The 24,423-nt window shown below is 41.6% G+C and overlaps 1 protein-coding gene across 1 annotated transcript in view; it reads left to right on the top strand.

Annotated features, from left to right (window-relative positions):
* The first annotated feature begins 7,170 nt into the window (after positions 1-7,170).
* Positions 7,171-24,423, top strand: part of lonp1 (lon peptidase 1, mitochondrial) — a 36,639-nt gene continuing 19,386 nt past the window's right edge. The window contains exons 1-6 of the mRNA XM_054596831.1: positions 7,171-7,771; positions 9,502-9,590; positions 17,610-17,729; positions 17,878-18,043; positions 23,954-24,067; positions 24,239-24,300. Coding sequence (XP_054452806.1) covers positions 7,214-7,771; positions 9,502-9,590; positions 17,610-17,729; positions 17,878-18,043; positions 23,954-24,067; positions 24,239-24,300 — 1,109 coding nt within the window. The 5' untranslated portion in view covers positions 7,171-7,213. The remainder of the gene's footprint in view (positions 7,772-9,501; positions 9,591-17,609; positions 17,730-17,877; positions 18,044-23,953; positions 24,068-24,238; positions 24,301-24,423) is intronic.

Genomic DNA, 24,423 nt, shown 5'->3' with positions numbered 1-24,423 from the left:
ACACACTTTAGAATTAGAATTCACAGGAAAACAAGTGGAAGACGTGAAAGGCACAGTTGAAACACTAATGAGCAAAGTTGTAATCCTGGAGGAAAAAAACAATGTGCTCTTTGAAGGATGAAACAACCTGGACGCTTAATAAAAGGGGGTGGATTGCTGGGATCCATGAGCAACATGGGGAGAAAGTAAAGAAGATCAATGTCTACGTGTTCAGCCAGGTCTCATCCTACATCGCACACCACCTGGCCTATTTAGTGTATATCGCTCATAGGACTGCCTTTTTTCCAACTAAGGAACACATCAAAAATAAGGCACATCCTTTCTCAAAACATTGCAGAAAATTTAGTTCATGCATCTGTTACTTCTAGACTAGATTACTGCAGTAACCTCTCCAATTCCTTATTATCAGGCTGCTCTTATTAGTCTCTCAAGACTCTCCAGTTGATCCAGAATGCTGCAGCACTCGTACTAAGAAAAACTAAGAAAATAGATTATATTTCTCCCATATTAGCTTCTCTCAACTGGTTCCCTGTAAAATCATGAATTTCATTTTAAATCCTTCTCCTCACATACAAAGCCGTGGTTGGCCAGGTACCATCCTATCTTAAAGAGCTCATAGTACCATATTTCCCAACTAGAGGTCTGTGCTTCCAGAAAGCATGGTTCTTTGTAGTGTCTATAAGTAGAACATGAACCAGAGCCTTCAGCTATCAAGCTCCTCTTATGTGGAAGCAGCTTCCATTTTCAGTCTGGGGGGCAGACACACTCACCACATTTAGGAGTAGGCTTAAGACTTTCCTTTCTGATAATGCTTATAGTTAGGGCTGGCTCAGGTTTGTCTTGGACCAGCCCCTTGGTATGCTGCTAAAGGCCTAGACTGCCATGGGACTTCCTTTGATACATTGAGCTCCCCTTCCTCTACCTCTCCTTCTGTTAACATTCATGTCCCAATTAATGCACATTACTAACTTTGCCTCATCCACGGAGTCTCTGTGTTTTCTCTCCTCGCAGGTTATACCTTGGCCGTGGTCGTGCCTACTGTCGTGGCCCTACTTAACATCCACTACTACAAATATTATTATTATTATAAGTGACATTTAACTTGTACTGCTTATTGTCATGGTTATTTTATTATATCCATTTGCTGTTATTATTAGTCATCTTTTTTCTATTATTTTTCTTTTATTATTGTTGCTAATCCTGCTATTACTGTAGAGCTGTCACTCTGGAGTTGCACCCTCAAGCCGCCGCATTAATGTGCAGTTTCTGTCTCGAACCCTCAGAGCGAAAATCTGTATTATGGATGCCAGAACATCAGCCATGCTGAAGAGAAGAAAGATCTGACACAGGAGATCAAGGGTACCAGGAACAAAGTGTGGCCGCTAGTTGAACAGGCAAGGAAGGGGGGGCAGAAAGCGGGTTGCAGAGGACCCTTCGCAAACATGATGGTAAAGGGGTCACAGTGAATAACATGTTAGCAGGAATGTTATATATACAAGTCTGTTATTTTCACAGAGCAGCGCCATATGTGGGCTGAAATGTTACAGGTTTGCAGAGATTACAATTAATCTAAGGTTTTTGTTATCGAGGTAGCTTCAATCATTATCAGTATTATTGCTATTATTTTATTTAATCATCAGGAAACATTAACACTTCTGAACTCTTACCAGATTCATTTATTTGTTATTGTGGGTCACTTCGGGTACCTACTCTGTTTTTGAATGGGGAAATAACTGTCATTACTGATTGGGTGACATAACTGTTGGTCACCAGTAGATGGTTGACTAGCCTCTCTTCATCATACTTTTTGAATAAGGTCAGAAAGATAAACTACTTATTTTGATTTATTTTATGTATCAGTTCAACTTAGATTTATTCCTTCATAAGAAATATCAATTCCTTCAACAGTTTAATTCCTTGGTAACATTTGAGTTTTTCTCTTGATTTTTTTCCAAAGGAAAAAGTTTTAGATTCTGGGTAGTTTAACCAACGTGTTTTATATAAAAGATGTTTCTTAAATTTTGCTACATGTTATATAAACTGTTGCAGAATTAACAGTGTACTCTTTACCACAGTGTTTAGAGGACATTTTCAGTACTTCTCGGTTTTCAGGGTATTTCTTTGATATTGTTAATGTTCTATGTCCTTGTCTTTGTCTATTTTTGTTTGTAATAAAAATTGTAATTTCGGTCCTTTTCAAAAATGTCACTCAACATCCAATGACCCTATTTTTTGGAGGACAAAATGGGTTAAGATATGGCTAGCCGTAGATCAGAACAGTCAGCAGGGGTAGGACTCTTTAAAGAAAACCTCAATGGGAATATTCTAGAGACCAATATAGATTTTTTCAAGCCACTTTTTCCATTAGCCATTAATAACCTTAAAATAATTACAACAGTAATAGACAGATTGCCACCAAGGAGATCAGTGTCTCTCAACTCGGCTTTGAAATATTTTATTGACAAAGTAGACTTTTTTGGTTAAGATAGATACTATTTCCAAATAAACAGCATTGTACTTTGTTAAATAAGGACTGCCCAAGACACTCTAGAACCATCTACTGCTTACTATCTAGATGCTATCTGATATATAATTACATTTCAGCAATTTACATCTCAATAATCCTGTCAAGTAGTGACATGCCATGCCCAAAAGACTCATTTTAGAAACTAAATAGCTCCCCCCTTAATTATGAGCCGGTCAAAAAGCAAATCAATGAGGAACAAAGCAGAGACAGCTTATGAGAGGAACTGGGAGCTCCTAAAGTACGAATTAGGGAGGTTCCTCGGGAAAAGTGGGGGTGATCTAGCAAAGGAAAGAAGAGCGGATGAAGAGTGTAACTAGCCTCTCTTTTTTCAACAGGAGGTCCTGTCTGATGGGGGAGATGTGAATATTGTTGGGTTCCGGTTTGGTCCCTAGTTGTATTTTGGCTGACTGCTGATCAGACACACCGGCTCTCAATCAACTCATCAGCCTCAGACTACATAAGCTTGGCTTCAACTCCACCTCAGTGCCAGATAATTCTGTTTCCTTTCGGTAGAGAGGACATATCTACCTAAGTATCTTGGTGCCTTTGTGTATTTTTTGGGATCGTGTTCTCAATCGTGCTTTTCTGTGTTTGCAGGTTTTGGTGGTCTCTCTACCTGCCTTTTGTTTCCTCTGTGCCTGTGAGCCTCCATGTGCTCGCTCCTCAATACCGGTGTGCCCTCCTGCCTCTACCGTTGGCTTCTATAGCCGATTCTTTAGATTGGAAAAAAGTTAAAACTTCTCATGCTAGTATTGAACAACTTAAGGTGGATGACAAAATAATCAATGATTCCCTGAAAAATAGCTGCCTATTGCTACAATTTTATGGAAATGTATTCACATCTAAATCTTGTGAAGCTACAGAAAACTCTTTTATAGACTGATCAACGATTGTAAAGCTATGTCATCAGAATATAGTGACAGCATTTCTCATAAAGACGTTATGAATGCACTGGAGATCTAAACAATAATAAGAGTTCAGGATGTGATATAATAACAATATATATCACACTAAATAGTTAGACATTATGATCTTCCGGACCTTTGCTTCAAGAAATTTTCTCTAACTGGACCTCTTTAACTTTCAGTTGAATACCACTGCCATAGAGGATAAAATCTCATACTGGTTGAACAAATACCCCAATGCTTCTTTAGTTGTGGGAGGAGATTTTAACATAGCGATGAATAACATGTTGGACAGATGGCCACCAAGGAGATCAGGGTCTTCTAACTCTGCTTTATGTTGTTTTATGGATAAATTTGACCTGATTGATGTTTGGAGGAAACTGTTTCCGTACGACCGACAATATACCTGGTCCAATAAGGACTGCTCAAGACAATCCAGAATTGACTACTGGCTACTTTCCAAGAGTTTAATGAGGAACAACATTTTGGTCAATATCTGTAACACTCCACTGACTGATCATAAAGCAATTTACCTTTCAATAACTTTGTACTCGGATCAGACGTCAGGTCCAAAAGCCTCATTCTGGAAATTAAATAGTCCCCTCCTCAAGCACGATCAGGTCAAACAACAGATGAAAGAGTTAATTGAAAACTTTTGGAATAAAGCAGAATCTCAAAAAGCTTATGGAAATAATTGGGAGCTCTTAAAATATGAGTTGGGGAAGTTTCTCAGGAAGTTTGGTGGTGATCTAGCAAAGGAAAAAAGAGCAGCTGAAGAGGAAATTATTGTGCAGCTAACATCTCTCTCTCAACAGGGGTCCTTATCTGATGAGGATAGATGGATGACATTTATAGATCAAAAGCTAAGGGAGCCTATATTAGATCAAGAAAACAATGGATAGAAGAGGGTGAGCAAACTCAGCTTACTTCTTCAGACTTGAAAAAAGTAAAAATGTACTTGCTACTGTAGATCAAATTAAGGTGGATGGAAAAATTATTGATGATCCCAGAGAGTTAGCTGTCCACTGTCACAACTTCTATAGCAATCTATACACTTCTAATTACTGTGAGGCGACGACTACTTCGTTTATAGACTCTATCGGCCATTGTAGAGTTATATCCCCAGAAGATAGAGACTTTTGTGATGACAGTATTTCCCAAATATGGTTGATGGCGATTAAAAGTCTCAAAAACAAGAACCCAGGATGTGATGGTATAACTGCTGAGTTGTATAAAATGTTTGATAAATTACTAACCCCGTTTTTGGTAAAAGTTTTCTCAGAGAGCTTAGAGAAAGAAACTCTTCCAATAACTATGACACAGAGTGTCATCACTTTGATTCCGAAACCAGACAAGGACAGAAACTGTCTAGAAAACTGGCGTCCTATCACACTCTTAAATAACGATTACAAAGTTTTTGCTCTTATCTTCGCTAATAGACTTAAAGAAGTTTTAGATTCTATTATAGATGAATCGCAGTCTGGGTTCATGAGGAAACGACATATTGCAAATAACATTAGATTAGTACTGGATTTATTGGATTATAATGAGCTTATTACCGACAACAGCTTCATTCTGTTTCTTGATTTTTATAAAGCTTTCGATTCGCTTGGACATGGCTTTATTTTGAAAGCTCTAAAAAAAACTGGTTTTGGAGATGCTTTTTTGCAAAACTGTCAGGACCCTTTATAAGAATGGTAGTAGTGCAGTGAAGTTGAAATTTGGTACTTCCCCTAGATTCAGTGTGTCACGCGGAATCAAACAAGGATGCCCAATCTCACCCTATTTGTTTTTGATCGCCTCTCAATTCCTAGCTCTGCATGTCTCTAACAGTGCTTTGGAAGGGATAACAATGGCTGAAAGACATATCATCATTAGTCAACTGGCTGATGACACCACCATTTTCTTGAGAAATGCCTCCCAGATTCCTCTTGCTTTGGAGTTGATAAAAGGATTTTCACAAGCTTCAGGTCTCAAATTAAACTTAAGAAAATGTGAACTAATGGCAGTAAAAGAATGTGAGGTTTCAACTATATGTGATATCCCTGTGAGGAATCAGATTAAATACCTGGGAGCAACTATAACTAAAGACCAAAGTATAAGAAGTCCGTTAAATTTTAACCCAGTCATTGAAAAAACACAAAAGAAATTAAACTCTTGGCTACAGAGAGACCTATCCTTGAAAGGAAGAATATTACTGGGCGGCTGTGGCGTAGTGGAGAGCAAGGTAGTTCTCCAATCAGAGGGTCGGTGGTTCGATACCTGGCTTCGGCAGTCGATGTGTCCTTGGGCAAGACACTTAACCCCAAGTTGCTCCCGAAGGCTTGCCATCGGTGTGGACTGGATGTTGCATGAATGTTAGTTAGAGTCTGATGGTGGCACCTTGCATGGTAGCCCTATCATCAGTGTGTGAATGGGTGAATGACATGTAATATACTACTGATTGTGGCACCTTCCATGGTAGCCCTATCATCAGTGTGTGAATGGGTGAATGACATGTAATATACTACTGATTGTAAGTCGCTTTGGATAAAAGCGTCTGCTAAATGACTGTAATGTAATGTAATGTAATTACTGTTAAAAGCGGAGGGCATATCCAGACTCGCTTATTTGGCTGCCTCTTTAGATGTTGATAGATTATCTAAAATAATTGACAAAATGTTGCTTAATTTTGTCTGGAAAAACAAAACTCATTTTGTTAAAAAGTCTGTAATAATAAACACAAATCTATGTGGGGGTCTAAATTTTTTGGGCTTCACAACTTTAAACAACACTTCCAAAATCAACTGGCTAAGACAATTCATTAATAATCCAACATCGCTATGGAATTTCATTCCAAATTATAATTTCTCTAAAATTGGTGGCCTGAACTTTCTTTTACTATGCTATTATAATATCAGCAAAATCCCAATCAAAGTGTCAAACTTTCACAAGCAGATGCTTTTGGCCTGGTGTCTCTTATTCAAACATAACTTCTCACCTCATAGATATTACATATGGCATAATAAGGAAATTCTCTACAAAAACAAATCTTATATTTTTCGAAAACTGGTTCAGAAATAATATTTTACTTGTTGGCCAACTCTTTGACCCGAATGGTAGACTATACAGTTATTCAGATTTTTTGCGGAAGTTTCAAATTCCTGTTTCGGTTAAGGAATACGCAATTATGCTTTTATACAGAGCACTGACCTAACAATAGAACAATTAGGGCGTTATTCCAAAAAGAGATTGTTACTATTCCTTATATAATTCCATATTGGAACGGCTTAATAGAGAATGTGCCTTGGAGGAAAGTTTGGTCTTTGCCATTCAAATATATGCTTACTAATAAAGTGAGAGAAGTTACGTTTGAATTAATCCACAGATTCTACCCAGCAAGGTCTGTACTTAAGAGGTATAAACAGGATATTGAAACTGAATGCTCTTTCTGTAAAAGCTCATACGAAAATATTTCCCATTTGTTTTGGAATTGCTCCCATACAGAGACATTCTGGTCAGATGTCCTTGAGTTCCTCCAAACTTACATCATTACAGATTTCTTTTTTTGTTTCAAGGATGTTTTCTTTGGTGTGGTTGAGCCTAAAAAAGACAAGGACGGAAAGTATTTCATAATAAATCTTTTATTTTTGCTTGCTAAATACCACAAATCTAACCGGCATGCATTGTGCGGCGACCGCCGGTGATCGATTCTGCGCAGGACTGGCTCATCTCTAACGAACCTACCAGCCTATCGGCGGAGCAATACGTCATCAAACGCTGACGGAAGTGGGTCGGTCACATGCTGATGCTGTGGAAAGAGAAGGCTTCAGAAATGGCGACCTGCGCCAAGATGATCTGCGCTGCTAGACACCTGCACAGAAAGTCAGCTCTAGTTGTAAAGCTAAACTGGTCAGGTGTGTTCAGGACCGGCTACAGCCCCCACCTCCTGACCGACACATCAGCCCTGAGCCGGCTACAGCCTCCACGGTCCTTCTCTAACATTCCGCTCAGCACAACAATGACACCGGGCTGCAGGCTGACCGTCACACGTCAGCGGTGGATGCGGGTCGGGGTCTTTCTCCGTAGCCAAACAAATTTCCTCACACCGACCTCTCGACCCTATATAATTCAGGACAGGATGTTTGGGAACCGGGTAGGCGGCGCGGGCTTCTCCGGGGAAGACGGCGGGGACAGTGCAGGCTCTGGGGGAGAAGAGTCTGGGGGAGATGGGGGAGTGCCAATTGGACCCCAGATGACCGCACTCACCACCATGATGGTCCCGGAGGTGTTTCCTAATGTGCCGCTGATCGCTGTGAGCAGGAACCCAGTGTTCCCCCGCTTCATCAAGATCATAGAGGTGAGGATGATGTTGTCATTGACTTCAAGGACACGCAGATGATGCAACCACACAGCAACACAGTTTGTTCTCTGTCTCTCGTACTGTGCCGGGTTTAGCTGAATCTGCTGCTCTCCAGGTCTTGTTGTGGAAGACAATAACTGCATCAAGTGTTGTATTGTCCATTTAGAAACTTAGAGTTCAGTTGCAATTTGAAGCTGGGTGCTTTTTCAGCACTCAACAACAACTATTACAACAATTTCCCCAAAACTGCACCACACCACTGTACAGCTGGGACAATCCAGGAAATATTTTCAATGAAATGCCTTTTAAAGGGGCATTCCACTGAGTTAACACATGGAAATGAAATAGTCCTGAGGATGTAAGTGGATGGATAAATTGGCATGTTGACTGGAGGACTGGCCATCAAACCACTTATCTTTACCCATAAGTCCCAGTGATGTCCCAGCTCACTTATAGTGCAATCGGTATTTAAGGAAGCAAATGAAATAAGGCTGTGGATTAAATATACCTTAATCTTTAGGACTAAAGAGACTGTTGCCTGCCAATTATTTCATCTGTGCCATTGTGGGTTATGTGTACTAACTCCATTTGGTGCTTTATTCAATCAAGAGATTAGAAATTCCCAACACTCCTGTTGGGTGATTTTCCCAGACGATCACTGGAATGACCTCAAATTTCCCTTCCTTACAAGGATTAGCAAACATTACTAGGGCTGTAAAGTCCTAGTCGACTGGTCGACTTATTGGTCGATACGTTCTGGGTCGACCAAAATTCTGATTGGTCGATTTTTTGCCGTGTTAATTTCATAAAGTCGTCATCAGGAGGAAAGTACCAAGTGCTAATGGGGGTGTTTTCAGAGCCCTGTTTCACAGAAAACAGCCTGTCTTCAGAGAACACCCCCCTTGTTTTCACTATTTTGGATTAGCCCAACCCACTAGAGACAGGTATTGAAGAAGGTCCATGTTATTCAACGTCCGGTGGTTTAATTGCTGAATATTTATTTTTATTTTGAGCGTTTCATTTAAGTTTCATTTGAGTCCTCCTCCTCTACCATCCATGTCAAAGACATCGGCAGTGTGGCAGAATTTTTCCAAAATAGATGGCGGGAAAAAAGTCGAATGTAAAATTTGCAAACAACAGTTTGCATATCACAGCTCGACTACAAACATGGCGTATCATCTAAAAACGGTAATATTTCAATATTATAGCCTATTAATATCATATTAAACATATTTCAATATTTTAGTCTAATAATCGTTTATTCGTTTTATAACTGCGGGCGCACCCGCCCGCAACAACGGCAGGATCCCTCCGATACACCAGATCCACGCTGGATGTTAAGCCTCCTCTATCATCCAAACGCAAACATGATATCACAGAAGGAATTGTCAATTTTATTGCTCAGGATATGAGGCCCATTGGTGTCGTGTTTAATAAAGATAATTTTCCCTGAATTGCCTTTTGTGTTTAATTGCCTTCTTGTGCTGATATCAGTATATATTTTCGGTAATCATGGGCTATTATATTGCGCAGATGCACGTGATGCCCCCCCCCCCCATTAGTCGATTTTTAGTCGAAATTTCAGGGTTTCAGTCGACCAAGAATTTCTTTGGTTGATTACAGCCCTAAACATTACATACAAGGGTAAATTCAGAAAATGACAAATGCTCTGTGGTATGTGTTTTCAAGTGCTGAGTGTGTGTGATGTCTGTCTTTCTTCCTGTCAGGTGAAGAACAAGTCGCTGATGGAGCTATTGAGGAGGAAGGTTCGTCTGGCTCAGCCGTATGCTGGAGTCTTCCTGAAGAGAGATGATCAGTAAGTCTAATAAGTCTCCTCTGCTCTAATCACTGTTGTTCTGGTTGATACAGGCCTGAGAAGAAGAGCTTTACTCCCTGACCATGCTTATCAGTAATCTTACTGTAACTGGCATTCACCTGGTAAAATATTCATGTAAAGGGACATCTGGTCTCCTTTACTTAGTGATGGGAATCACGAGAGGCCCCACAATAATTTATTTACACAATACTAAAAGTCACCCTACCATTTTATTGCAATTTGAAACATTTTACAATACGGTGAGTATTGCGATATCAAACATTGCCATATATTTTGATTATAACTGATTTTCAACTCCAAATGATGCAGTTTGTGAACCTCTGTTTCATCTAATAAGATACAGTTTTCATCGGTTCTTCTCCCTTTAGTCATTTTTATTGCAGCAAAATGGTTTTGTCAGTCAAGCTGACAGACTGACCAGCACGGTCATCAAAACTTGTCATTAATGGTGCATCATGCACCTTACAAACTGAATTGCTTGTATTAGTTTACATAGTCAAATCCTTCGACTTTAGCCATGATTGCACCAGGAAAATTTCAGCATCCTCTAGTGGACTAAAAACTACATTTTACAAGATTACATTTTAACACATCATAATTGACTTTTGCCCAATTGTCATTGTCACTGAATGGATCTTGAACGTGCCACAATGTAACTAAAATGACGATCGCCAGTGATCCATTCTGTGCAGGATTTGCTCATCTCAAATGAACCTCTTCTGGTCTTGGAGCCCGCATTTTAAGGCGTCATCATTAAATATGACTTGTGTCCATTGTTAACAGCATAACAGTGTTCATGACAACTTCTATATTTACTTTTTTTATTTATTTATTTATTTTTTTCAATCCTCAACGTGGCTTAATTTGACATCGGGTGTCATGCATTTTTTTTATTTAACACACACATAGCCTTTGTTTATTTTATTGTGTGAAGCACTCCGCGTGTTTGTAAGGAAAGTTAGTACTTTCCTTACAAACACAGGCTATAGTTACAAGTAAAGAGTGACATATATTCTACCTGATTGAGTGAGATATATATATATATATATATATATTTATTTATTTATTTATTTTTTTTTTTTTTTTCTACATTGGTTCTACATTGAGTGATATATATATATACAGTGGGGCAAAAAAATATTTAGTCAGCCACCAATTGTGCAAGTTCTCCCACTTAAAAAGATGAGAGACGCCTGTAATTTTCATCATAGGTACACTTCAACTATGAGAGACAGAATGGGGAGAATCCAGGAAATCACATTGTAGGATTTTTAATGAATTAATTGGTAAATTCCTCGGTAAAATAAGTATTTGGTCACCTACAAACAAGCAAGATTTCTGGCTCTCACAGACCTGTAACTTCTTCTTTAAGAGGCTCTTCTGTCCTCCACTCGTTACCTGTATTAATGGCACCTGTTTGAACTTGTTATCAGTATAAAAGACACCTGTCCACAACCTCAAACAGTCACACTCCAAACTCCACTATGGCCAAGACCAAAGAGCTGTCAAAGGACACCAGAAACAAAATTGTAGACCTGCACCAGGCTGGGAAGACTGAATCTGCAATACGTAAGCAGCTTGGTGTGAAGAAATCAACTGTGGGAGCAATTATTAGAAAATGGAAGACATACAAGACCACTGATAATCTCCCTCGATCTGGGGCTCCACGCAAGATCTCACCCCGTGGGGCCAAAATGATCACAAGAACGGTGAACAAAAATCCCAGAACCACACGGGGGGACCTAGTGAATGACCTGCAGAGAGCTGGGACCAAAGTAACAAAGGCTACCATCAGTAACACACTACGCCGCCAGGGACTCAAATCCTGCAATGCCAGACATGTCCCCCTGCTTAAGCCAGTACATGTCCAGGCCCGTCTGAAGTTTGCTAGAGAGCATTTGGATGATCCAGAAGAGGATTGGGAGAATGTCATATGGTCAGATGAAACCAAAATGGAACTTTTTGGTAAAAACTCAACTCGTCGTGTTTGGAGGAGAAAGAATGCCGAGTTGCATCCAAAGAACACCATACCTACTGTGAAGCATGGGGGTGGAAACATCATGCTTTGGGGCTGTTTTTCTGCAAGGGGACCAGGACGAGTAAAGGAAAGAATGAATGGGGCCATGTATCATGAGATTTTGAGTGAAAACCTCCTTCCATCAGCAAGGGCATTGAAGATGCTAGTCACCAGAAGTCATAAGTGCATCTCCTTTCTTAAACAAGCATCTAAAAGCATAAACCAGAGCAAAAGTTAGTGCAGAAGCAAATTACTACGAATACAATAAGTGCAACAAACTAATACGAATACAATAAGTGCTAAGAGGAAGGCTCAGGGTAGTACTTCTTGAAGAGGTGAGTTTTCAGCCTGCGCCGAAAGATGGGCTTCGACTCTGCTGTCCTGACGTCAGTGGGGAGTTCATTCCACCACTGTGGGGCCAGGACAGAAAAAGCTGTGACCGGGTCGAACGGCCGCAGGGACCTCTGAGCGACGGGGCAACCAATCGCCCCAAGGTAGCAGAGCGAAGTGGTCGGGCGGGGGCTTGACCATGGCCTGGAGATAAGAAGGAGCTGTTCCTTTCACTGCTAGCACCAGTCTTAAACTGAATGCGAGCTCTTACAGGGAGCCAGTGTAGAGAACGGAGAAGGGAAGTTGTGTGGGAGAACTTGGGGCGATTGAACACCAGACGAGCTGCAGCTTTCTGGACAAGCTCCAGAGGTCTGATGGCCGACGCTGAGGCTCTGGCAAGTAGTGAGTTGCAGTAGTCCAGGCGGGAGATGACAAGAGCCTGGATGAGCAGCTGCGCCATCTCGTCAGTGAGGAAGGGGCGAATCCTCCTGATGTTGTTGAGGAGGAATCTGCAGGAGCGTGTGACCGATGCAATGTTTGCTGAGAACGACAGTTGGTCGTCCAGGGTCACACCCAGATTCCTCGTAGTACGAGTTGGCGTCACCACGGTATCATCAATGGTAAAGTAAAAATGGCGCCGCGCGAGTGGCTGCCTCTTACAGCAGCTCCTGCTCACCTGTGAGCTTTTTCCTTTAAATAGTGGTTTTTTTTTTTTTTTTTTTTGTTACTTTCTGTTACTTCTTTTACTTATTTAATTTTTGTAAACATTTTTGCACTATGGCAGCGAGACACGTAGAGTTTCACGTGGTCTACCTGCAGTTTTTTGCACTTTTCACCTCCGTGCCCGGAGTCTCAGCCCGCAGCCATGGCCCCCATTGTTTACAGCAGGGGTCAGCTGTTAGCGCTCCGGGACACGGCGCCGCTGCTGCCGGAGGAGAGACCCGAGGTTCCCCGTGAGCTGAGGAGGAGGAGACGGGGATGCCGTGCTGGGGCAGAACGTCGCGCCAGGAGGAGACGTTTCAAACCCGTCCTCCCCTCCATCATCATGGGAAACGTGAGGTCTCTCCCCAACAAGATGGACGAGCTATCAGCACTGACTCGCCATCAGAAGGAATACCGGGAGTGTAGCGTCATGGTGTTCACGGAGACATGGCTCACCGAGCTGACTCCGGACACCAACGCTGCACTGGACGGGTTCCGCATCATCCGGGCAGACAGGACAACGGAGAGCGGTAAGAGGAAGGGAGGAGGCCTGGCAGTGTTTGTGAATGATAGATGGTGTAACTCTGGACACATCACTGTTAAGGAGCAGACCTGTACAGAGGACATTGAGCTGTTGGCTTTAGATCAGGAAACAAGGAGGAGCTGAGGACTGTGCAGAGGGAGCTGAGGAGGAAGATAAGGGAAGGGAAAAATGTCTACAGGACGAAGATGGAGGATCAGCTGCAGCAGAACAACATCAGCGGAGTCTGGAAGAGCCTCAAGGCCATGTCTGGCCACAAGGGGCCCAACCAACAACCTGTGGGGGACCAACAGTGGGTGAATGATCTGAACTCATTCTTTAACAGATTTGATCAGCCAACTTGAGCTTGAAGCTGGGGAGGGTACCACAGCTATGGAAGACGTCCTGCGTGGTACCAGTCCCAAAGACCCTGGGGGCCAAGGACTTCAGCAGCTTCAGGCCGGTGGCTTTAACATCCCACCTGATGAAGACCCTGGAGCGGCTGGTCCTTGTGCACCTCCGCCCCCTGGTGATCTCATCTTTGGACCCTCTTCAGTTCGCCTACCAATCTGGCATCGGGGTGGATGACGCTGTCATCTACCTGCTACAAAGATGCCTTTCTCACCTGGAAAAGGCTGGAAGCACTGTGAGAGTCATGTTCTTCGACTTCTCCAGTGCCTTCAACACCATCCAGCCTTTGCTTCTGAGGGACAAGCTGGAGCAGACCGGGGTGGACCACCACCTCACTGCGTGGATACTGGACTACCTCACCAACCGTCCACAGTATGTGAGGATACGGGAGTGTGAGTCAGATCGGGTGTCCTGCAGCACGGGGGCCCCACAAGGAACCGTTCTGGCTCCATTCCTCTTCTCCATCTACACATCAGACTTCAAATATAACTCTGCTACCTGCCACCTGCAAAAGTTCTCTGACGACTCTGCAATCGTCGGCCTCATCTCCGCCGGCGATGAGAGGGAATACAGAGAACTGAACCAGGACTTCATAGGATGGTGCCGGCGGAACCGCCTCCAGATCAACTCTGGTAAAACCAAAGAGCTGGTGGTGGACTTCCGCCGGGGTAAACACTGTCCTCCGGAACCAGTGAACATCCAGGGACATTGAGATTGTGCAATCTTATAAGTACCTGGGTGTTCACTTGAACAATAAACTGGACTGGACTAATCACTCAAATGCACTGTATAAAAAGGGTCAGAGCAGACTCTATCTGCTGAGGAGACTAAGGTCCTTTGGAGTGCAGGGAGCACTCCTGAGGACCTTTTTCAACTCTGTGGTGGCATCAGCCATTTTTTATGCAGTGGTCTGCTGGAGCAGCAGCATCTCAGCAGCCGACAAGAAGAGACTGAACAAGCTTGTCAGGAGGGCCAGCAGTGTGCTGGGGTGTCCACTGGATACGGTGGAGGTGGTGGGAGACAGGAGGATGATGGCCAAGCTGTCATCCCTGATGAACAACACCTCTCACCCCATGCAGGACACCCTGGCAGCTCTGTGCAGCTCCTTCAGCCACCGGCTGCTTCACCCCCGGTGTGTGAAGGAGAGGTACCGCAGGTCCTTCCTTCCTGCTGCTGTCAGGCTGCACAACCAACTCTGCTCCCAGCAGACCACATGACACATGACAATAAAAACACTGTGCAATAATAGTTAAAATAGTTTTTTTTCTGTCTGTAAATATTATATTTGAGTTATTGTGTTTTTCTACTGTTTTTATTGCTTATTTATAATACTTGTTTTTTTATTTTTATTTTTTACTTTTCATTTTTTATTTTTATCTTGTCTTTCTTTACTATGTCTCTTGTGTGCACTTTATCTCTATGCTGCTGTAAGCCTGCAAATTTCCCCGCTGCGGGACTAATAAAGGATTATATTATCTTATCTTATCTTATCTTATCTAATGGACAGGTCTCGGTGCGGGCAACCCTTCCCCGGGAGGAACAGTAGCTCGGTTTTCGTACAAAAGCCTTTGTTAGTAATGACAGCTTCAAGATGCCTCCTGTATGGAGAAACTAGTCGCATGCATTGCTCAGGTGTGATTTTGGCCCATTCTTCCACACAAACAGTCTTCAAATCTTGAAGGTTCCGTGGGCCTCTTCTATGAACTCTGATCTTTAGTTCTTTCCATAGATTTTCTATTGGATTCAAGCCAGGTGATTGGCTGGGCCATTCTAGCAGCTTTATTTTCTTTCTCTGAAACCAATTGAGAGTTTCCTTGGCTGTGTGTTTGGGATCATTGTCTTGCTGAAATGTCCACCCTCGTTTCATCTTCATCATCCTGGTAGATTACAGCAGATTTTTATCAAGAATGTCTCGGTACATTTTTCCATCCATCCTTCCTTCAATTATATGAAGTTTGCCAGTGCCGTATGCTGAAAAACAGCCCCACACCATGATGTTCCCACCTCCAAACTTCACTGTTGGTATGGTGTTTTTGGGGTGATTGGCAGTGCCATTTGACCTCCAAACATGGTGTGTATTATGGCATCCAAAGAGTTCAATTTTGGTCTCATCTGACCAGACTATATTCTCCCAGTATTTCACAGGTTTGTCTAAATGTTGTGCAGCAAACTTTAAACGAGCTTCAACATGCTTTTTCTTCAGCAATGGAGTCTTGCGTGGTGAGCGTGCATACAGGCCATGGCGGTTGAGTGCATTACTTATTGTTTTCTTTGAAACAATTGTACCTGCTAATTCCAGGTCTTTCTGAAGCTCTCCACAAGTTGTCCTTGGCTCTTGGACAACTCTTCTGATAATTCTTTTCACTCCTCTGTCAGAAATCTTGCGAGGAGCACCTGGTCGTGGCCAGTTTATGGTGAAATTATGTTCTTTCCACTTCCGGATTATGGCCCCAACAGTGCTCACTGGAACATTCAGAAGTTTAGAAATCCTTCTGTAACCAATGCCATCAGTATGTTTTGCAACAATAAGGTTGTGAAGGTCTTGAGAAAGCTCTTTGCTTTTACCCATCATGAGATGTTTCTTGTGTGACACCTTGGTAATGAGACACCTTTTTATAGGCCATCAGTTGGGACTGAACCAGCTGATATTCATTTGCACTGACAAGGGGCAGGATTGCTTTCTAATTACTGATAGATTTCAGCTGGTGTCTTGGCTTTCCATGCCTTTTTGCACCTCCCTTTCTTCATGTGTTCAATACTTTTTCCCTGTGTCTTTCCATTTTATTACACAACTTAATTTCTGAATTTATTTGTTTGGTTTTCTTTGTATGTATGGATTACTTGCGTTGTTACCGACATCTGGTGAAAATTTCATGTCAATAGCACCTTTTAGAAATATATTTACTGAGAAAAATGGTGTTCAATACTTATTTTACCCGCTGTGTGTATATATATGTATATGTATGTATATGTATATATATGTATGTATGTATATATATATGTATATATATGTATATATATGTATATGTATGTATATATATATATGTATATATATGTATATATATATATATATTTATATGTGTATATATATATATGTATATATATGTATATATATATATATATGTATATATATATATATATGTATATATGTATATATATGTATATGTATATATATGTATATATATGTATATATATATATATATATGTATATATAAGATGTGTTTCGAGTGTCTTTTTATACATCATGGCTGCCGAAAACCACTCCTCAAAGGATACACCACTGCATTCTCGCTTATATCTTCTCGGGCAAGCCTCCTTGGGATGTCCTTCAAGATGGAGAGCTGAGATTGATTTCCAGGTAACAAGCCGGAGCAAGGATTGGAAGAGGCAAAAAATTCTGAAATCAGAATCCACAGTCCCTGTAGTGAAGCAGAAATTACTTAATCACGGCCTGGTCACAGCACTTGACTGTGAACCTCTGAAATATTGTAACTGGGATGCAGTCAGAGCTTTTCTGTTGAGGCCAAGAGTGAGTAAGCGTGAGTATTAACAAAGTTTACAGTGACCCGCACGAGAATAGATTTCACCACACAAACAAACATCTCAATGCCGCAAACAGGACACCATAGAAATCTAGCTCCTTTAAATCTTATTTTATGAAACTGCGATTTATATAAACCCAGTTAATCCCGACTTCCCTAACTGCAATATCAATAGTTTATAAAATATAAGATTGATACTTGGCGTTTGTGTATTGATACCTTATTGCCATGAAAAGAGGTCCTATTTCTCCCTCAATATTGGTCTCCACAACAGAGTACGGAGTTGTTTGGTGCTAATTGCGGACCAGTTTTAAATAATCGTAGCCATCATTTGTATCTGATGTGATATACGTTAAGGCAGTGTGTCAATACTAATCAATGACTGCAGATATCAGTGAAATGTGCAAAGAACTGGACATGCTGCGTGGTAACCATTTCTATGTGTTGGCAGCAATGATTGTTTCTGTCTTTTGCAGTGATGAGTCAGATGTGGTGGAGTCTCTAGATGCCATCTATTCTACAGGGACCTTTGTTCAGATTCATGAGATGCAGGACCTGGGAGACAAGCTGAGGATGATCGTCATGGGACACCGCAGGTTAGAGATGCTACTGCTGCTATTGGGTAAAGGGTATAGTGGTTGGTTGGAATAAAAATCTGTAAACATTGCCCCCCATGGCACACTGTTGCCTGTACATTGTGTAGACCTCCACTATATACGATACTGCTACACTGTGGTCTGTCAGGATACGGATCACAAGACAGCTGGAGATGAAGCCTGAGGAGGCAGCGTCAGCCCCTGTGTGGTCAGAGTCTGAGTCAGAGTCCCAACCCAAACCTCCATCGAGACGCAAAGCCAAACGCAGCCGCAAGGACCAACCAGGTCCTCTGACGGAGCAGCCTGAGGACAAGGTCTGTAACATGACCCTCACATGCCACATTTGTAACCTTCTACACATGCTGTCAGTATGTAGCTCTCAAGCAGTGCTAAGACAAACATTTAAGCAGTTCATGCGACCATTCAACCCTTTTGCCATCTTTTGGACCTTCCTCCACCAAGTTTGAAAAAAAACTATTTAAGCTGTCAGGCCACAAATGTATTTCTTCAGAGTTGGAAGTGTGTCAGCACACATTGTTCTAGGCTTTGGGCACTTTTTGAGGTATTTATTCAATGTTACTGAGTGAATGACCTGTTGCACAAATCAAAGGCAGAACTCAGGTTGGGAATAGCAGACAGACAAAGTGGGCAACTCTGATACCCAGTGGCCCCTAAAGTACCAGGGCCACTAATGTTGGTAAGTTGATTTATTACAAATTGATCGAGAAATTGCCCCATTGAAGTACAACATTGGCTATGGCCCGAGTCCTGCATAACTTGCTGATTTGTGGGCCTGTCTTATAGAGGAGCCCTATGCTCACATGCTGGATATTTCAAATAAAGTTGTGTGTAATCAATTATCTCAAAATAACAGACACACAGAAAACCTGGTTCCACCTTGAGTTTTTCCAGCACAGGACTACTGGTTGGGTTCTTGGTCTCTCAGTAAATTCTTAAGCTACCCTCTGTAGGCTGCTCAGCTCTGCGACTTAATGGAAAGTTGGAGGCAACGAGGGTTAGAAAGAGAAACTTGTGCTGGGGTTCTCAGCCGTCGCTAAAGCCCAGATTAAACATCTTGCTGTCATGGGATCCACTGGGTTCGATGTCTTGGACAGGTCCAACACCAGACTAAGAGCAATTCACGGATCAACAGTTGTAGCACCTTGTCCGGAAAAGGGAAGACAGGGCCCCCCCTCTGGAGCCAGACCTGGGAGGGAAACACACTGTTGAGCATCTGGTGCCAAGGCCTTGGCACATGGGGATCGGCCGGGCACAGCCAGAAAACACTAAATGGAGCTGCCTCCCTGTGGGCCCACAACTTGCAGGGATAGGCAAGGGCGGGGACCTAGGCGCCCCACTGGCATCGCAGACTGGCTCTAGAGATGTGGAATGTCACCGCTCTTGAAGGGAAGGAACCGCAGCTGGTGGGGGAGATGGGGTCTTCCGACCACTCAAAGCACTTTTACATTACATATCATTCACCCATTCACACCCATTCATACACTGATGACAGGGGCTATGCAAGGTGCCTGCACATCAGGACTCTAAGTCTAACTAACATTCATACAACATTCACATAGCCTTCGGGAGCAACTCAGGGTTCAGGGTCTTGCCCCTAGGACACATCGACATGGACTGTCGGAGCCGGGGATCAAACTGCCGATCCTGTGATTAGAGGACGACCCTGCTCTCCACTGATCCACAGTCGCCCAGGTACAGAAGGGAACTGTAGCTGCGGTGGTTGCTGAGGCAAAAAACAAGGGGTGTGGGAGAAGTTGGGGGAGATCATGGGTAAGGACTTTCGGTTTGCCTCAAGGGAGTTCTGGCAAACCGTCCCGATGACGCGGAAAGGGTAAACAGGGCTCTTCTCAGGCTGTGTCCTGCAGGAGAGGAATACTGCAGACCCGGAGTAAGGATATTGTGGAGCGGTGGAAAGAACACTTTGAGGAACTCTTCAACCCGACCAACATATTCTCCGTAGAAGAGGCAGAGTTCGAAGACTTGGGGGAAGGCTCACCCATATGTATGGCAAAGGTTGTTGAGTCAGCGGCAAGGTGCCAGGGGTGGGTGAGATTCGCCCTGAGATGGCAAAGGCTCTGGACATTGTTGGGCTTTCTTTGCTGACACGTCTCTTCGGTGTCGCATGGAAGTCCGGGACAGTCCTTGTGGAGTCGCAAACCAGGGTGCTGGGGACCGGAGAGTGTGCTCCGATTATCGAGGTATCGCACTGCGAAGAAAGTTTATGCCAGGGAGCTGAAAAGGAGGCTCCGACTGATTGTCGAACCTCAGATTCTGGAGAAGCAAAGCGGGTTCCGTTCTTGCTGTGGAACAATGGACCACCTCTTTACCCTTGCAGGTCTGTTGGAGGGGTCATGGGAGTTTGTCCATCTAGTCTACATGTGTTTTATGGATTTGTAGAAGGCCTACGACCATGTCCCGCAGGGAGACCTCTGGGGAGTACTGCGGGAACACATGGTACCTAGGTCTTGTCTACAAGCCATACAGTCTTTCTATGACAAAAGTGAGAGCTGTCAAACTGATTTCCAGTGCGTGTTGGCCTCCGCCAGTGTTGTCCAGTGCTGCGGGTGTTGTATCGGAACATTGTGGTGAAGAGAGAACTTTTTCAGTTGTTGGCACCAGCACATGATGTGGTCGCAGCCCTTTTTGGTACAGAATGGTATTAATCAGTGATGGAACATATTAAGTATGTTTACTCAAGTACTGCATGCAAGTACAATTTTGATGCTACATTCTACTGCATTTCAGGAGGACAATGATACAGTAAACAGTTAACATGTAAACCGTAAACATGGCCAACACTCAGACCGCCTTAATAAAATTATAAGTCAAAGAGGAGGAGAAAACATTAAGAGATTATAATGGTGATATTGCCTCTGAAATTTAGGTATAATAACAGAAGAGGTTAAAAATATCTTTCTTAATAAAATTGAATAAATTGAATTTTGCATGTAGATTAGAAAAAATGGACTCATCAGTTCTTATACAAACACAGGATGGGAAAATGTATTAAGTCTTTCTTTAGACAGTCCTGTGACTGAACAGGCAGTGTGAATGTTCAGCTGTGAAAGCCAGGAACCCGCTGCTATACCATTAAGCACTGGCAATCACAGGGACTGGTACAGCCATTTTACAAACATACGAAGAAAAAAACAAGCCCAGAATAGAAGAAAAAGAAAAGACGGTTATAATTCAAAACAATACTGTAAACAAGGCTCGTATCAAAGATGCAATGAATCTTTTGGGACAAACATTAATTACGTATAACTGACTGTTACAGCATAAGCTTTCTATTCCATTCCACTCAAATTAGTGATATAAAACCTCTGCTGTACTTTTGCATCCTTGCCCAGTGAAGGACCACAATTAGAAGGATTGAGAAGGTGATCGATTTGATCAAATCACTGCCATTTCACCCACATGATTCTGTAACAGGAGAGCATGTAAACACTTACAATCTCACTCTAAGAATCTCATAATCTCACTTAGTTCATATTAAGTGAAGCACAACATACAGTTCTTGTATCCATTATTGGCACCCTTGAAATCTTTTCAATAACCTGTACAATATCTTCAGAAATTGACGGAAATAAACCATATTTATATCATCAGAATAAAAAGTGGATTTTTAAGGATTATTCATTGGCTAAAGCATTAGTGTCATCCTTCATGGCTAATTAAAGTAAAATGGGCACTGACAATTAATTACAGGGTTGTCAAATTTAATTCATTTTTTTACACTAATTTGAAGGCTGCCAATACCAGTGTTTTTTTTCCCTTGCTCTATACCAAACATGAGTGTCTAAAGACCAAAGCTGTTTCACTAGACTCATTTTTCTTTCAGAAGATATTCTATATTATGTACTTCAATTCAATTGATGCCCATAATGATGACCGGAACTGTAAATAAGCCCCCTCCCTCCTTCACGTTACTTCTTAAGTCCAAAGTATAACCAAAAGAAATAGGTAAGAATATTGGTGGTAGTATAACTTCTGCTTCTGTGGCGCACAATGTCCTCTGTGGCTCATTTGACACAGAACCTCACTGTGATAACATAAATAGTTTTGGGGACCATGCTGCAAATATAAGGGAAGCACTGCATCTTAAAACTTGAAGCTATAGAGGATGTGTAAGGGTTTTGACATACATTACTGTAGTGCCACTAACCAGCCTCAAAACAAGTTGAAGCCTACATCAGTGGTTGTCTTCTGTTTGTTTTTTAGTGATAGTGGTATAAACTGAGAGAGGAAGGTGAGGTAATCCAGCATTAGCAAGCACTAAGGTTACACACCACTGACGTCTAGTCATCCAATCGATCACCCCTGCCTCCAATATATACATGAAAAATACAAAAATGAGACAACCAACAGGCAAAATAAGAGGAAAAACTGATTCAGTGGGAATCATTCACTGAAGGGAAGTTGCCTCTTGCAGCTCAAGGGAGAGAAGATGAGTCTGCTCATCTCCTGCACAATACAACTTCAGTTTAAGCACGCATGTAAATTATACAAATCAACCCCAACAATTTCAGCCCCATGTAAGGGAAATAACATTTTATTACGCCAAGAAAACTGTAATGAGAAATAGATGCAGGCCTCTTCAACTTCACCTCACCTGTAGTGTGCATGATGCTAGCATCATTATGTGTCTGAGCTAACCCTACTTTACACTTACAAAAGGTCGCTGTACATTTAAATAAAATGTTGTACAAAATAAACTTACAAACTTAAGAATATGACAAATTGTAAGTAGCTGAACGTTGCTGATTGAAAGAAGAAGCGTTAATCACAGTGTTCGGTTAATAATGTTCAATGTTGTTCTCCATCAGTAACCTGGACTGTTTGTCCTGCCCCAATTTCATAATAATTCCCAAGACCCTTCCATGGTCCATCCACCATAGTCTTACAAAGTCATTTGGGAAACTCTGATAGTGTTTATTTGCATAAAAACATACGGTTCAAATGATTAGAAAATAAAAGCTTGTTTTTTTTAAAGATAACGATCTTGGACTTAGTAGTTTTAATTACGTATTATAAGCTACTTAGAGTTTGGAAGTTAAGCAGTTCATAATTTCCTCTTGAATATCTATTCTATATGCTGTGAAAACATCTTCAAACAAGTGTATTTATTCAAATTTCTCACCAAAAACATACAAACACAAAAAGAGTGAACGCATCATTATGTAACTCAATATCGTGTAGCTGATTGGGCTAGTTTCCACCCAATTGGGCTTCTTTTGATTAAGTTGGGCTGGGACAAATAGCGTTTGGCTGTCAGATTTTGTCAATATTTGGCTCGTTTTGAAAATAATGTGAAAACAATATTACCAAACAAGCTGTCAATTTATGGTCAAAAACACAGATACAAAATTCAGTAAACTAGTTGTGGCCACTCACTCATGTTATTGACTTATTTAATTTGAGAAATATTTAATCAACATGAGTTGTATTTAACTGTGTTAGGGATAACAGGTTATACTTACATTGATGTTATCATCAATTACATTGACAAAGGAATTTATGTATTTTGTTGTCTAGCTCCACTCTTTGTGGTTTGCAATAGCCTATTTATCCAATATTTTATCTTTGGTTATTTTATTCGGATATGAAGCTTTGTATGCTTATGATGTGTTTTTAAATGTGCCAATAAAGGTTTCAATGTTTTACATGGTTATCTTGCAAGGTGGTGATTTGGGTTTGTTTTTATTGAAGTGGGCAGGTATTTTGTTATTTGACTGGAAACTTTCAATCTGACCTGGCAACACTGTACGTTAGCTGTTAGCGCCGATGATGCCAACGTTCTCCTGCCGATTTGTTGTTCAAAATTTAGCATTATCATGGATGTAATATTATCCTACATATTATGATATTATATTTTCACTGATACCGACCGACAACGATCGGCAGTAAAACTTTATTTCATGATGTGTTGGTCAACTGTGTAATTAATCTGTGGTTGACATGCATGCTTAACGCTGGTTTGTAAATGCAGTTTGGTCTTTTAACTTTTCATGTGTATTTAATTATGACTACTGAAGATAAAATAAGAATAGATAAAATGATTTACTTTGTTATCCAAAAGGAAATAGTTTAACTATATAATTGGCTATATTTTTGGTTCATTAGTGGTGGGAGATGAAGTATTTGTGGTTTATATTTATTTTCACGTTGATTGTTGTGATTTTACTTCAGTTGTTGTTGATCAGATTTCAGAAGCAGACCTGAGTCCAGAGCTTCAGCCTCTGCCATCCTCCAACATCCTGATGGTAGAAGTGGATAACATTCAACATGAACAGTTCACTGTCACAGAGGAGGTCAAGGTACAAACACACCTCGCGTAATATGAGCAGTAGGGAGTGGTAAGATGGTAAATTTCATGAATTGATTTTCATTAATTTCAGATTTTGTGGCAGATGTCATAAAACAGATGGTCTTACAAAAAAATGGAAACGTCCAAAAACTTGAATTTCTGTAATGTGTTTGTTTTGCAGGCCCTGACAGCAGAGATAGTGAAGACAATCAGGGACATCATTGCACTGAACCCCCTCTACAGGTTAGCCTTCCACGTTGGTCACTCGTCTGTCACAATCTGTTCTATCATCCCGTATTTGTTAAGTTTCTATTTACATTAATCATCATGCAATTAATGCTAAGGCTATAGGTCTGCATTAACGTT

Source organism: Anoplopoma fimbria, chromosome 3, assembly GCF_027596085.1.
Source record: "Anoplopoma fimbria isolate UVic2021 breed Golden Eagle Sablefish chromosome 3, Afim_UVic_2022, whole genome shotgun sequence".
Classification (NCBI taxonomy): domain Eukaryota; kingdom Metazoa; phylum Chordata; class Actinopteri; order Perciformes; family Anoplopomatidae; genus Anoplopoma; species Anoplopoma fimbria.
This window is presented reverse-complemented; position numbering and strand designations above follow the sequence as displayed.